This window comes from Garra rufa, chromosome 14, assembly GCF_049309525.1.
Source record: "Garra rufa chromosome 14, GarRuf1.0, whole genome shotgun sequence".
NCBI classification, from domain to species: Eukaryota; Metazoa; Chordata; class Actinopteri; order Cypriniformes; family Cyprinidae; genus Garra; species Garra rufa.
Window position 1 is genome coordinate 37,383,537 of NC_133374.1, and position 13,892 is coordinate 37,397,428.

The window sequence follows — 13,892 nt, forward strand, 5'->3', positions numbered from 1 at the left end:
AAACATAGGACTTCATCAGGTGCATCCTGGGATTGCACATTGGAAGGCAAAATAGGGGCTTTTCTTTGACCAAGAAGTTCTCTCTCTCTTTTTTTTTTGTTTTTTTGTTGTTGATGTTTTAACGTTTTAAACCAACATTTAATGCATTACTTAAACAATTTCTGTAAAATTCAAAGAAATAAATTCTCGCATGCTGTCTGTGGCTGGTCTTAGTTAAGGGGGTGTTCAGAGTCGAGGACAGAGAGGGAGGCGCAGGAGGAGAGATGGAGGAGGAGGGGAAGACAGAATGGACAAAAGTTGAGTGGAGGAATGTGAGTTTGTCTGAAGGGGGAATAAAGGCGTCCTGATGGGAGAGTACTTTTGGAGGCAAAAGGAAATTCTGACATAAAAATACGCGTTGTGATTCCAAAAATAACAAAACTCTGGTTTGGAAACTTTTATTTTTGTCTTTAGGGCTTCAGCAGCCCACTTCACGTTCAGGATTATACTAAAAAGTTTTTGAACTAAAAGCGGAGTAAAAAAAAAAGAAGAAGAAAAAGAAGAAAAAAAGGAAAAATAATTCACTGCTCACGCTGCTGTTGGAAACGTATTTCAGCAGATGACAGTTTTGAGGACAACTTGACAGCTTTTTTAACTTTACTAAGGAATCTGTCTTCGCCCAGATCTGTAGAAAGTTGAAGCCCAGTCTGAGCTCTCCTGAGCACTGGAGCGATGCGATGAAGATGCGATCCGTTACTGATTCACACACGACACCGACGCCGAACCGGAGCAGCACGAACCCGAACAAAAGAATGAGCGGCTCGAACTTATTCGCTCTGTTTCTCATGATAGTGATGCGCCTCGGGTCCGCGGAGCTTCTGTCAGGTAAGAGACACACGGCATCGTTTCTCGTCAATACTTTTGTAATTCAGAGTGTTGTTTTCTGAGCAGTCACCATGATCAAATATAGAGGTAAAATATATTCATTACATTGATTCAGGACATACGGCGGTTTAAAGAAGATTTAGACACTCTAGTTACTTTTTAAAAGCTTGTAAAAAATACAAAAAATGCTTATGTTTGAAAAGATAAAGCACTAGATAAGTTTTGCTTAAATGTGATAGACTACAGCTGTGGAGATTCTCCTGCGTGAACTTTTTATATTCGCTAAACTGACCCTGCCAACAAAAATAATTGTAAATGATTGCAATTCAGATTAATGAATATAGTTCTGAAAAATGCTTTTTCAGTCCACTGTACAAGCATATTTTAAATCGTATTTATCGTCAGTGCATCTCATTTTGAGGCAGCCAGTAACGAATAATACAAGACACTTGACAACCCTGCTGAAAAAAAAAAAACAGCATATGCTGGTTAGGTATGTTTTGGTGCTGGGATGCTGGTTTTAGCTGGTCCTTTGCTGGTTTATGCTGGACCTTGACCAGCTAAAACCAGCATCCCAGCACCAAAACATACCTAACCAGCATATGCTGTTTTTTTTCAGCAGGGAATGTAGTTCACTTGTGTTTATGCCTCATGTCTCTATTCATGCCACACCATTTTTGTTCTTTGACTAGTTGAGGAGAACTGGTGTGTGGTGTTACTTTCCAAAACAATGGGGCTTACTGTTTTCACCTGACAGACTGAAAAAAAAAAAAAGAAAAAAAAAATCCTACATTGAAGGAAGAATATCTTATATTAGAAGACAGCCTAGTAATGCCCTAACAATAACATTGCAGGACCTTAGCAACCATCCAGAACACTGTGTTGCATCATAACAGAGGCACAGGCTCGTATTTTCCGTCTACACTGTCTTGCACAAGATAATAGCTTTAAGTGTTTACCAGACGCAGACTTACAGTCTTTACATTTGTTTGCGAGTGGCCCGTATGTGTGATGTCCAACTGAGCGAGGACTCCGAGGCGTGATGTGATGTCTGGCAGACTGGACACTTATCAGACTCTCACATCAAAGCTCTCTGAAAAGGGGCAGCCTAAACATGCAGCGTAGATGCGGGATCCAGAAAGAATGTGACTCAGGGGCCAGGCGGAATCAGAGGAAATGATGGATTGAGTTTGGGGCAAAGGGACGGATGAGGGGATGAACTGAAAAGAAAGGAATTAAAAGGCACAGGAGGAGAATGAGATTGACGGAGAAGTGAAAACATAAAGGAAGAAAGAAAGAGTGATTTGTGTTCGTCTGGTGATAATGATAATGATAATGGAGAGGGATATTTACCGGGCCGCTTTTCCTGCTTGTTAGTAGTTGTCAGCTTTTTACTGATTGATTACTGACACTACAACATTTTACAACACCTCACAAGATAACGTTAAGGAAAACAGCCTTGTCTCATTGTTTATTCATAGGTATTACTACATAACATATAGGTACAAAGTGTACCTTTTTGTTATTTGGATAGATGCTAAAATGTACATTATGGATCTATTGACAGCATTTAAAATGTTAACATTATTACATCTTTAATGAAACTTAAAATATCTTTAGTATCATAAAGACATTTGTATAGCTGCATTTTTACTAGTTTTCTTGATACATTTTAGATCTCTTAACTCTAAACCAATCCTAAAAATAAACAGTTTATAGAGTATATAAAAAGAATATTTAACAGAATCTAACAGACAGAAATATGTAGGCCTGCAATGACAGTTGACAATATAACATTGAAAAAATATTTGAAAGTTTTTGCTTATACCACTCCTAGCTCTTAAACATTTTTTGTTATATGTAGCGTATAAAGAAAAACATGAAAATCTCAGAAGCGGTACCAAACATATAGTCCAAATGTTGACGTGTTGCAGTTGCAGTCCTCTCTGGCAGAATCTCTAGAGCAGTGCTTCCCAATCCTGGACCTTCAGGACCCCAACACCCTTTTTTTCACGGACACATGGTTTTGCAGTCTTTGCTAATGAGCTGATGAGTTGATGGTATGTTTAATTAAGGAGACATGGTCTAGACAGGTCTAGTATGAGGAACAGTGCAGAATTTAAGTTGTTAATTGCTGAAAATATTATCCCAATCCACTCTGTGAAGGCATGCATTTCTCATTCGAAGAGACGTCACCAAAAAACGGCATGCCGCAATCTGTGACGTAGAGCTGATAAACGTTTTATATCACTGCCGTAAAACCTGTGGTAAAGCTTCTCAAGGTTGCAGGTTTTGAATTGGAAATGAGCACAGGTTCGCTGCTGAGGATGGAGATGGGTCTGTTTTTCCCAATCGTATCATATTAATTCTGAAGATGTTACTTCTTTAAAGTGTATTCTTGTTCAAGATTGTCCAAAATGTTAATTCTGAGATTTCAATTATCCTAAATAAGGATAATATATGTCAGCATTGTATGTTTCGGTGGATGCAAACATATGTGTGGTAGAAAATGCTTACAGTACAGTCAGTTCTTGCTGGATAGTTTCTTCTTGTTGAGTAGACAAGAATGCAGAAGTTGAATACAAAGTTTCTTGTGTATTCCAAATGATGAAAGCAAATGGATTCAAAGGACCATTTTATGTTAACTTTATACACTCAGATTCCAAAAGAAGCTGCACACAAAGACAGTTTAGGTCAAAGTTGACCACCCACTTTCAGCCCGTTGTAAAAGGAGGGATGTTTAAAAGAACTAGTGAAGCAAAAAGCTGTTGTAGCAATATAAAGAAAAAAAATATCCATGACAGGAGGATTTAGTGGGCCTCATTTTAAATATCAACTTGGGACCCGCGTCTCTGCCGTGTGTACGTGGGTTCTCCTAAACCTTCCCTGAAAGATTGACTGTGTCCACATGCTGTTCATCCCATTCACATTTGAACACTCGTCGGATGGACTGAAAGGATTGTTAAACCCTTTAAAAAATATTTCTTTAACTTAAACCTCCAAGTGTATTTGTTAAGTGTTTACCTACATTTTCTAAAAATCAACCCAATTTCTTGGTGAGAAAGCATGGCCACATAGATGAGAGATGGTTGTGTTAGTAAGTGTTTTGAACGTCATGTCAGACTGGATGAAAGAATCTTCATGGGGCCAAAGGTTAAGGGTCAGGGCAGAGTCTGCACACAGAAAATCCTAAACAAGTATTAAGAAATTCTGAATGAGTTGCGTCATCCGAAGCTAACCTACACGGAACTGGCCTAATACTGGATTACACGCCTCTGGTATCTCTCCGGCTTCAGCTGCACAGCTTGTTATCTGCTAAACGCCGACACGGGAATTTAAAACATTCCAGTTCTTCAGGCAGATGGAAACACATTGACCCAATGGAAAGTGTTTGACAGAGAGCTGATCTACCGTCCATCCTTAAAAATCCATGTGAGGGAGGGTTGGTTGTGTTTTTGAATATGTCCTCTGCCATTTCAGTTCACAAAGCTACACCAACCCAATGGCATTGCAGAGGAGGTTTGACTGAGAAGTTTATCCGTACTGAGAGACAAGAGAGCAAAAGCCCACTTAGACTTAATTGGAAGCCGTATCTTAAGACGAAAACAACTTTGAGACTTTGGTGTGGACTCCCAGTGACCGCTAAGAACCAGTTTGGTTCTCAATCCCATCACACCTGATTCAGCTCATCAGCTCATTGGTGAGACTACAAGACCAGAAATAGATGTGTCAGATAAGGACCAGGGTTGGGAACCACTGATTCAGAACTGACAAAGTTTTTTCGATTTCAGAAAGATTCACTATGATAACCAGCTCTTCAAACTACAGCAAATGACATGCCATCAACAACAACAACAACAACAAAAATGCCAAAAAGCACCTTGATTTTGTGGTCATGTACCTTGATATTACTTTACCGTGTAAAGCCCTTTGTTGTGGCAATTATTCAAACACAGAATATGGAAGCTGAAGTGATAAACTTGGCTTAACTTTTGACTTAATGGTTTTCCCACGATTCTCCTGCACTGTGTAGGGTTACGATTCGTGGAGAGCCCTGAGAACGTGACTTCCTCTCTTGGGAAGCCAGTGGCTCTTCAGTGCATCCTGCGAGCGGATGGGGAGGACCAGGGACCCCTAGACGTGATCTGGCTGAAGGAGGGACAGCCGCTGGACTTTGGTGATACCAACCAGATGCAGGTTCCTGTAGATGAGAACAGCTGGCTGGTTATTAGTGAACTCAAGTAGGAATCCCTGTTTAATGTGAACATTTGCAGTGCCTCTTTCTGTTTCCTCTGTCCATGATCAGTGTTGTAGAAACTTTTAATGGAACACTCTACTTTTTTTTGGAAATAGGCTCATTCTCCAACTCCCCCCGAGTTAATAAGTTGAGTTTTACCGTTTTGAAATCCATTCAGCCGTTCTCCTGTTCTGGCGATATCATTTTTAGCATAGCTTAGCATAAATCATTGAATCCTATGAGACCAATAGCATCACGTTCAAAATTGACCAACTACACTCCCATTCCAGCGTAATAGTCAAGGAAGTTTGCTGCAGGCGCAGTAATATCACGCAGCGTCTGAAATTAGTTCCCAGCTGGGTAACTTCCAATGTGACCGCCTGCTTCGGCCATATTACAGCAGCAGACGTCCTTGACTATTACGCCGGTATGGGAGTGTAGTTCCTAATCTTATTGGCCTAGAAAATCACATCTTTACATTTTCCGCCGGTATTAGTACACGATATAATTACAGAAGAGTCACATATTAAATAGGACAAATATGGAAACTCGTTGGTCATTTTTGAACGTGATGCTATTGGTCTAATAGGATTCAATGATCTATGCTAAGCTATGCTAACAGTGATATCACCAGAACATGAGAACGGCTGAACGGATTTCAAAACGGTAAAAATCAACTTATTAACTCGAGGGGAGTTGGAGAATGAGCTTATTTCCAAAAAAAGTGGAGTGTTCCATTAAGACTGGCTTGTCACTTTTTTTTCCACTGGCAAATTGCTGAGGCTCCAGAATACAACTGCTATGATTGGTTTGCAGGTATATTTTCAATTCTAATATTTTTATGACTCTTATGATTTTTATGATATATTATGACTCTTTTGTCCGCAAACAGATTTTTTTTTTTATTGGAAAAATTTGATTACTATAAAATGGATACGCTGTGACCCCCAACACTGATCATACCCAGTTTCAAAACAACCTTGAGCTTTGTCTAAAGCTGTCTGGTACTATGCCACTATCAGTGCATTTGTCATGGGTTTGATTCCCAAGGACCACACGCACTGATAAAACTGAAACCTTAAAAGCACTGAAATACTTGGGAGAAAATTGTCTGCCAAATCAATCTAATGAAATGTGACTGTAGTTTCATATTAACAGTATCCACGTTCTGCTTATAGAATAGAGGAGGTACAGCTCTCGGATATGGGCGCCTATCAGTGTGCGGTGTTCTCTGGTGAAGAGGACACATTATCCATTGAGGCATACATCAAGCTAGAAGGTATTTTACTTTTAAAGTGTCTTAATTAAAATCCATTGTTTCAAAATCCTAATATATGTTGTGAATTGATCCCCTGATTACCGACTGGGAGACTGGGCTGGGTTGAGACTAAAACAGTTATGTTGGGAACTCCAGCACTGTGCATTAATGATATATTTATGGACTCCCTAACTGTCTTTCTGTCTTTCAGGTCTCCCTCATTTCTCTGTGGAGCCGCAGCATTTGTCAGTAGTGGCTAATGAAGAGCTGAGTCTGCGCTGTGTGGCTCATGGTCCTCCTGAACCAGTCAGGGTCATCTGGCTCCAGGACGGGGCTCCCCTCAATAACCTGGATGACCCCATATCCCTGTCGCCCTCAATGCTCAACATCTCAGGTACTCACCTCACTCTAGACCAACGTACACTGGTGCTGTTTTAAAAAAAATTATATTTCTTTCTCAACGACAAATACCTGGTATCTCCATATTTAATCTTTTCTCTTTTGGAAATCAGTGCAATTGCTCACCCTTTACATTTGTCTGTGATTGTTACAAATATGTAACCAGTAAGTATTAGTAAAATTGTGTGACCAAACCTTGTAACTCCTCCTCAAACCGCATCCTGAAACAAACTTGAATGAAGTGCAGTGAAGTGTTTGAATAAATACAGCGTTTCTTTACTGAAGAAACACTATGGCTTTAAAGGCTAATGTTTTGTGGATCTGAGAAGTGGATAAGAGCAGTTCACCAAACAAAACACATAAACATACAAGGTTTCAGCCTGACAGTGACAACTGGTAACTATTGCACATAACAGCTCACTTCAATACTAAGTAAAGGTGCAGTAACACCATATACAGTAGCAGGGATAGGCATCGTTGGTCCTGGAGTGCCAATGTCCTGAGTTAGCCTTTTACACAAAAATTAGTAAAGTTAGTTCTGCCACAGCTCTGCGCCTGTTATATTAGTATGCCCTCGTCTCAAATAATGCTTCTTACCTTTTCTGTTTTGTCTGCTTTCAAAGTTGTTGTTATATAATCAATAAAAAAAAACACGTTACTTGTTTGTAATTTATATATGACGCTGACTCCTCAAAATAATGTGCTCAACACAGGCTGGTTTCTGTTCTCCATCTCCGGTATATTTGAGCATATTTTCTCAATTTACTCAGTTATTTCTCTCGAATCACTACATCATGATAAATTATGGCAGCATTTGACAGCATTTATATCTAAATGCATATTTTTTCAAGAATAGGAATAGAGTTGATGCATGAATTCAATACAACAACGTAATCCCGACCCATTAATCAGACCCATTAAAGCCATTAATCAGAGTCATCTAATGTTTCGTATTATATTATTTTATTATTATACATTATACAACGTGCATGTACACCGTCATGTTAATAATGTAAAAAAAAAGAGAGCAAATAGAAAATACAATATTGTTTTAATAATAACAATAATCACGTGAAGATCATAATGCACAGCCAGCACCAAATAGACAGAACGGAATAACTCAAAAATGTACTGAATTATAAGTGCCAACATTCAGAATTAAATAAATGCATGTTGTGATGAGCCGAAGCTGACACAAAGTTTTTGAACAAATGTTTGCTCTTTGTAGAGTAAAACACCGGTGTATATATAATAGTATCATTGTATCTATTTTGTAAAAATAGACGTTGATAAAAATGAACTTTTACCCTGCAAGCACCAATCTGGAAGCCAGAAACACGGAAGTGTGAAAAAGTCTAGTTTAGCTCCAGTCCTAATCAAACACACCTGAACAAGATAATCCAGGCCCTCAGAATTACTAGGGCTACAGGCAGGTGAGCATTTTTAGGGTCAGAGCTAAACTCCAGGACTAACATTGCCTATACTGACCATAAAGAATAATTCTTTGCAGCTTTTGTTAGTGGCGTTTGCCAGTGTAATCAGTACTATTGCTATATTTCTCATAAAGTGGTGTTTGTTCACGTCACTTTAGCACCAGAGTATTCAATTTTGCTGTGTGACCCGTCTGTATGCTGTCCTGCACCTGGTGGATGATTAAAAAAAAGACAAAAAAGTGAACTGACAGAGAGACCCGAGTCATATTTAGAAACTTAATTAGTATAACAAGTTATTCATCTTAATTTTTACTTTAAGACTGTTTTTTAAGACATTTTTTCTTCAAGACTGGACACACACACACACACACACACACACACACACACACACACACACACACACACACACTAATAGGCTTTCTGCAGCAGGCGGACTGTCTGGCTGTTTTCCAAATGAGAATCATCCTTTGAGACGCTGGCCTTTGCTTACTGGTGAAAGAGCAGCAGGAGATGAGAGGAAAGCTGGACAGGAAGAAAGAGTGGAAGAAAAAAATGAGGAGAAGGAGGAGGAAGAGGAGGAGGCCTTTGAAAACATACAGCCTGTGTTGTTGTTCCAGCTGTACTGAGCTGAGGAGAGAGGGAGGCTTTGACTCATCATGGAGAACTGACCATTAGTGGTGGATTCACATCTCTGGAATGAAACACTTCTGCTTGCACACACACACTGACTTACACTCATTCAAGAAGTTCATAAACTAAAATGGCAGTTCTTTCCGTCCATAGCATTCCTTCTGGCACTGACACACACACACACACACAGACAGATACACACACACACACACACACACACACACACACACACACACACACACACACACACACAGACACACACACACACACACACACACACACACACACACACACACACACACACACACACACACACACACACACACACACACACACACACACACCGGCCGTCACTGAGAGAATGTTAAACACTCCCTAAAGCATTCGTGCTGTTTGCTGTTTGCCAGGGCTCATACTTATGGTCAGGGGTTTGATTTCGTGTTTTCTTTTTTTTTTTTGCTTGTTCAAGAAAACAAAAAAAGCAACAAACACAAAACACCTTAATGACCACATAGCAAACACCCACTATACATTATGGCTACAAGTTTAGCACAGGAACACCGGTAATTTGATTGTGGAAAAGTGTATCATCAAGCTGTGAGGTTTTTCAGTGCAAAAATACATTTCGTTGAGCAATGAATGAGTTTATACTCTTTCAATCTGTGCTGATGAAGATGGTGTTTTTAGGGAAGGAAATAGAACGAGATGAAACTAAATGTGGCTTGTTTTGAACTCTCTCCTTCTCTCTCACACACAGCACTCAGCTCTTGTCCATCAGAATTTGATCTGGTGACCCCTGATATTGAACTTGTGTGGCCTTTCAACAATGGACACACAGTGTTCCTCAATGACACACATGAGTTATTTTCACTGAAAGTGTGAAGAATGCTGTGTGTGAGAAAGAGAGCCTTCATTTGCCATGTTTCTGTGAATGTCAGCATGAGCAGTATATGTGTGTGTGTCCTGAAAGCAGAAGTAGCTGTTTTCAAATCAGCTTTTTTTATTCTCCAAATGACTGCATGTTTAAATCCACAGATTGTGAAACACAACCCAACACCAGTTTTTATTTATTTATTTGTGTGTCTGTTTTTCTAAACCATGGTGTTTTGTTCCTCAACAGGTTTGACTAAAACCAGTTCTTTCTCCTGTGAAGCACACAATCGTAAAGGTGTGGCGTCGTCTGGCACAGGTGTTGTGACCGGTAAGTGTCCTGAACTGAGAGTGTTCAAGGCCCTGTTAACGCCTGTTATTAACAAGTGGTCAGTCAATATATATAAAGTGCCTTGCAAAAGCATTTTTTTTTCACATTTTGTTTTGTTGCAGCATTATGTTAAACTGCTTTAAATGAGTTTTTCCCCACATCAGTTTACACTCCATACACCATAATAATGACAAAATAAGTAGATTGCATAAGTATTCATACCCTTAACTCAGTCCATAGTTGAAGCAGCTTTACAGCCTCAAGTCTTTTTGGGTCTGATGTGAGCATCTTTGCACATCTGCATTTGGCAATTATCTGCCATTCTTTGCCTCACCTTTTCACCTCTCCATCTCTGTCAGCTTGGATGGGGGCTGGCAGACATTTTCTAGAGTCCTAGTTGTTCCAGTCGTCTTCCATTATGGAGAATGCTTCTGTCAACCTTCAATGCAGCAGATTTGTTTCTGAACTCTTCTCTAGATCATCACCTTAACACAAGTCTGTCACTGAGCTCTACAGGCAGTTATCTTGGTTTTTGCTCTGATCTGCATTTTCAGCTGTTAGACCTTTTCTGAGAGGTGTGTGTCTTTCTAAATCAGACTCATTCAAATGAATTTGCCACAGTTTAACTCCACTCCAAGTGTAAGGAACATCTAGAAGCAATATGATGCTCCTGAGGTACATTTCCAGTGTTCCAGAATACTTACGCAAAGGGATCTTTTCAGTTTTTTATTTTTAATAAATTTGCACAAATGTTAAAAACCTATTTTTTGCTTTGCCATTATGGAGTAGATTGATGTGGGGAAAAAGTAATTTAAAGTAGTTTAACAAGGCAAAAACATAACAAAATGTGAAAAAAATGAAGGGGTATGAATAATTTAGCAAGGCACTATATATATATATATATATATATATATATCAGATATTTTGCTACAGTCTAAATGTAGCCAAAGTGTGGAAAAACTAATATATTTTAGCTATTTTTATCAATAGTTTTATGTACAAAAGGTTTTATGTAAAAATTCTCATCTTTTTGTCTAGTTCTTCCTTCTCAGCCCTATGACGTTAAAGCTGAAGAAATCACTAATTCAAGTATCCATCTGTCTTGGCACATGGGCTACGGAGGAATTTATCCCATCAGCGAATGCATTGTTCAGGTATCTGAAACAACTTCTTTCAACGGATCAATATCAGAATGAGTGATGGTGTCAATATGTGTGTGTTTGTTAGTACTGACTTTGACAAGCTTGTGACACATCTGTTTTGTGAGTCAGAACCCTTTCCCTACATTCACATGCTGCTTAATCATGCTGTAGAGGATCACATTTCACACTCCGAGAGAGGCCTGCACCACTCGCTTCTGAGGCCCATTTCCCCATGTTCTGGGGCCCTGGTGTGTGTGTGTGTGTGTGTGTGTGTGTGTGTCATACACTCCCCTTCGCCTGAGCACCACCCCAAAGTGCCTGGTTCTAATAAAAACAGGCCTCTTGTGTCTGATCCCGCACCCCTCCTCTAGTTCCTCAGCTCCACACAACCCAACGGTCCAAACTGAGACTAAACACACAAACCTGAAGGAACTGACGAATAATAAAATATGAAGAGAGAGAACAAAGGAAGAACCAGAAAACTTTAACAGAACTCAACTGACATGAAAGAAAGAAAGAAAGAAAGAAAGAAAGAAAGAAAGAAAGAAAGAGAATTCAAATCAGTTACAATTCATGGGTTTGGCAGCCATTGAAAGGTTAATGTATGTACACTACCGTTCAAAAGTTTGGGGTCAGTACACTTTTATTGTTTCTTTTTTTTTAAAGAAATTAATACTTTTATTCACCAAGGATGTGTTAAGTTAATAATTAAAAGTTTATTAAAAGTTAATAATAAATAATTTACATGTTATAAAATATTTATATTTTGAATAAACACTGTACTTTTTAAACTTGTTATTCATTAAAAGAATCCTGAAAAAAAAAATCACAGGTTCCAAAAAATATTTGGCAGCACAACTGTTGATATTCTCCAACATTGATCATTCTAATAATAAATCAGCATATTAGAATGATTTCTGAAGGATCGTGTGACACTTAAGACTGGAGTAACAGCTGATAAAAATTCAGCTTTTCATCACAGGAATAAATTCTATTATAAAGTATGTTAAAATAAAAATATTTTGCAATATTACTGTTTTTTTCTGTATTTTTAATCAAATAAATGCAGCCTTGATGAGCATAAGATACTTCTTTAAAGACTATTACAAGTCTTACTGACCCCAAACTTTTGAACGGTAGTGTATATAAACCCAGGTTATATTTAACTCCAAAGTAAAAAAAAAAAAAAGGATAAATTGCAATGAAATATAAATATTTTTGTGAGGAGTGGGAAGAACAATACACTGTAAAAAGTTTTCACCAGATTCAACTTAAAAACTTAAGTTTAGCAGCTGCCTTCAAATATTAAGTTGAATCAACTTAAGTCCTTTCAACTCATTTTGATTGTAATATGTTAAAATGACTTGTAGTTTTAAGCTGATTTAACTTAAAAACTTAAGGCTGAACTTAGGTTTTTAAGTTGAATCTGGTGAAAACTTTTTACAGTGTAGGTTTCTGCAATTAATATTTGCTGTTTAATGCTTTAAAATGAATGAACGTCATTAATGTGTTTTTCCCTCATCCTTTGGCTAGGGTTACAGTCAATGATCTGAACTGACAGAGCTGCTGACTGTTAAGAAATGATCAATGAAAACAATTGAATAGCAGTTTAGCCCCAGCTTTCAATTAATACTGGATGGTTACTCATTTTATGTTAACCTTGTTCTCCAAAAATAAAAAAAGAAACATTTAAGAAACCTAATTCGTTCAGCCCTGAATTAGAGTTAATGATCTAAAAAGAATAGAGACCCAGGACCAGAACTGCTTCAGGTCATTGTGGAGGCTGGTCTGAGGATTGTTATACTGGTCAGAGATAAACGGAGCCATCGTAGGGGAATTCAGCAGCGCTGTGAGTCAGTGAGCAGCACTCTATTTATTGACTCACAGAGCCGTGACTCACGTGTGAGTCCTCACTCCAGAATGAAACCCTTCACCATCATCAGGAGGAGGAACTTCTCCTCTCAGCTTTGAGCATTATGACACATCTGCTCTTTCGTACCGCAGCACTGAACCATTCATGACTCACTTCTTTCATTCACCAAACAGACTGTGTTAGGATAAACATTGTGCACATTATAACTGTGTGTGTATTAATGTACAGACGTCTGATGTTTGTGTTGATGAAGTTTTACTGCTGCCTCTGGGAATGTGAGGAAAACAGAAGAGAGGGGACTAGGGATCTAGTTGTAAATGTGTTGTTGTGTGTACATACGTTTATAAGTTATATATTACAAGTCCCCACCTTGTTATTGTATTAAATTTGCTTATTGTAAAGTGAAAAAATAGTATACTGTACAATAATGAAAAAAAAATTAACTACTTTCATGTATACTTAGAATTACATGTTTTATTTGAAAATATATATTATTGTTTGTTTTTCACTTTACATTAACGAAAATTGAGGTTAAAACATGCTTATTCCGGAATAATTAAAAAAAAATATTATTTTTTTTTTTAGTATGACCCTAGACATTTCTAGAGAGGTGCTCTGAGATTCACACTTTGTTTTTGGTGTTTTATGTTTTATTTCTGGTTTAGACTTGTATGCAACCTGAATTTTATGGAATTCTCGTAATCATTTTCAGTCACGCCAATAAAGCTTTTGTTAGTTTATGAAGCCAACGCTTTCTTTCCTCGCTGTAGTTTTTCACTGTAATTCCTACAGCCGAGAATGATTTGAAGCAGTATAACAGTGGGTAGGTGGTTTGTTTTCTGCCAGCGTTTGATG

General features: G+C 38.3%; 1 protein-coding gene across 1 annotated transcript in view; it reads left to right on the forward strand.

Moving 5' to 3' along the window:
* The first annotated feature begins 360 nt into the window (after window positions 1–360).
* axl (AXL receptor tyrosine kinase) overlaps window positions 361–13,892 on the forward strand; it is a 42,445-nt gene continuing 28,913 nt past the window's right edge. The window contains exons 1-6 of the mRNA XM_073817850.1: window positions 361–864; window positions 4,898–5,105; window positions 6,280–6,380; window positions 6,571–6,753; window positions 9,942–10,022; window positions 11,061–11,176. Coding sequence (XP_073673951.1) covers window positions 717–864; window positions 4,898–5,105; window positions 6,280–6,380; window positions 6,571–6,753; window positions 9,942–10,022; window positions 11,061–11,176 — 837 coding nt within the window. The 5' untranslated portion in view covers window positions 361–716. The remainder of the gene's footprint in view (window positions 865–4,897; window positions 5,106–6,279; window positions 6,381–6,570; window positions 6,754–9,941; window positions 10,023–11,060; window positions 11,177–13,892) is intronic.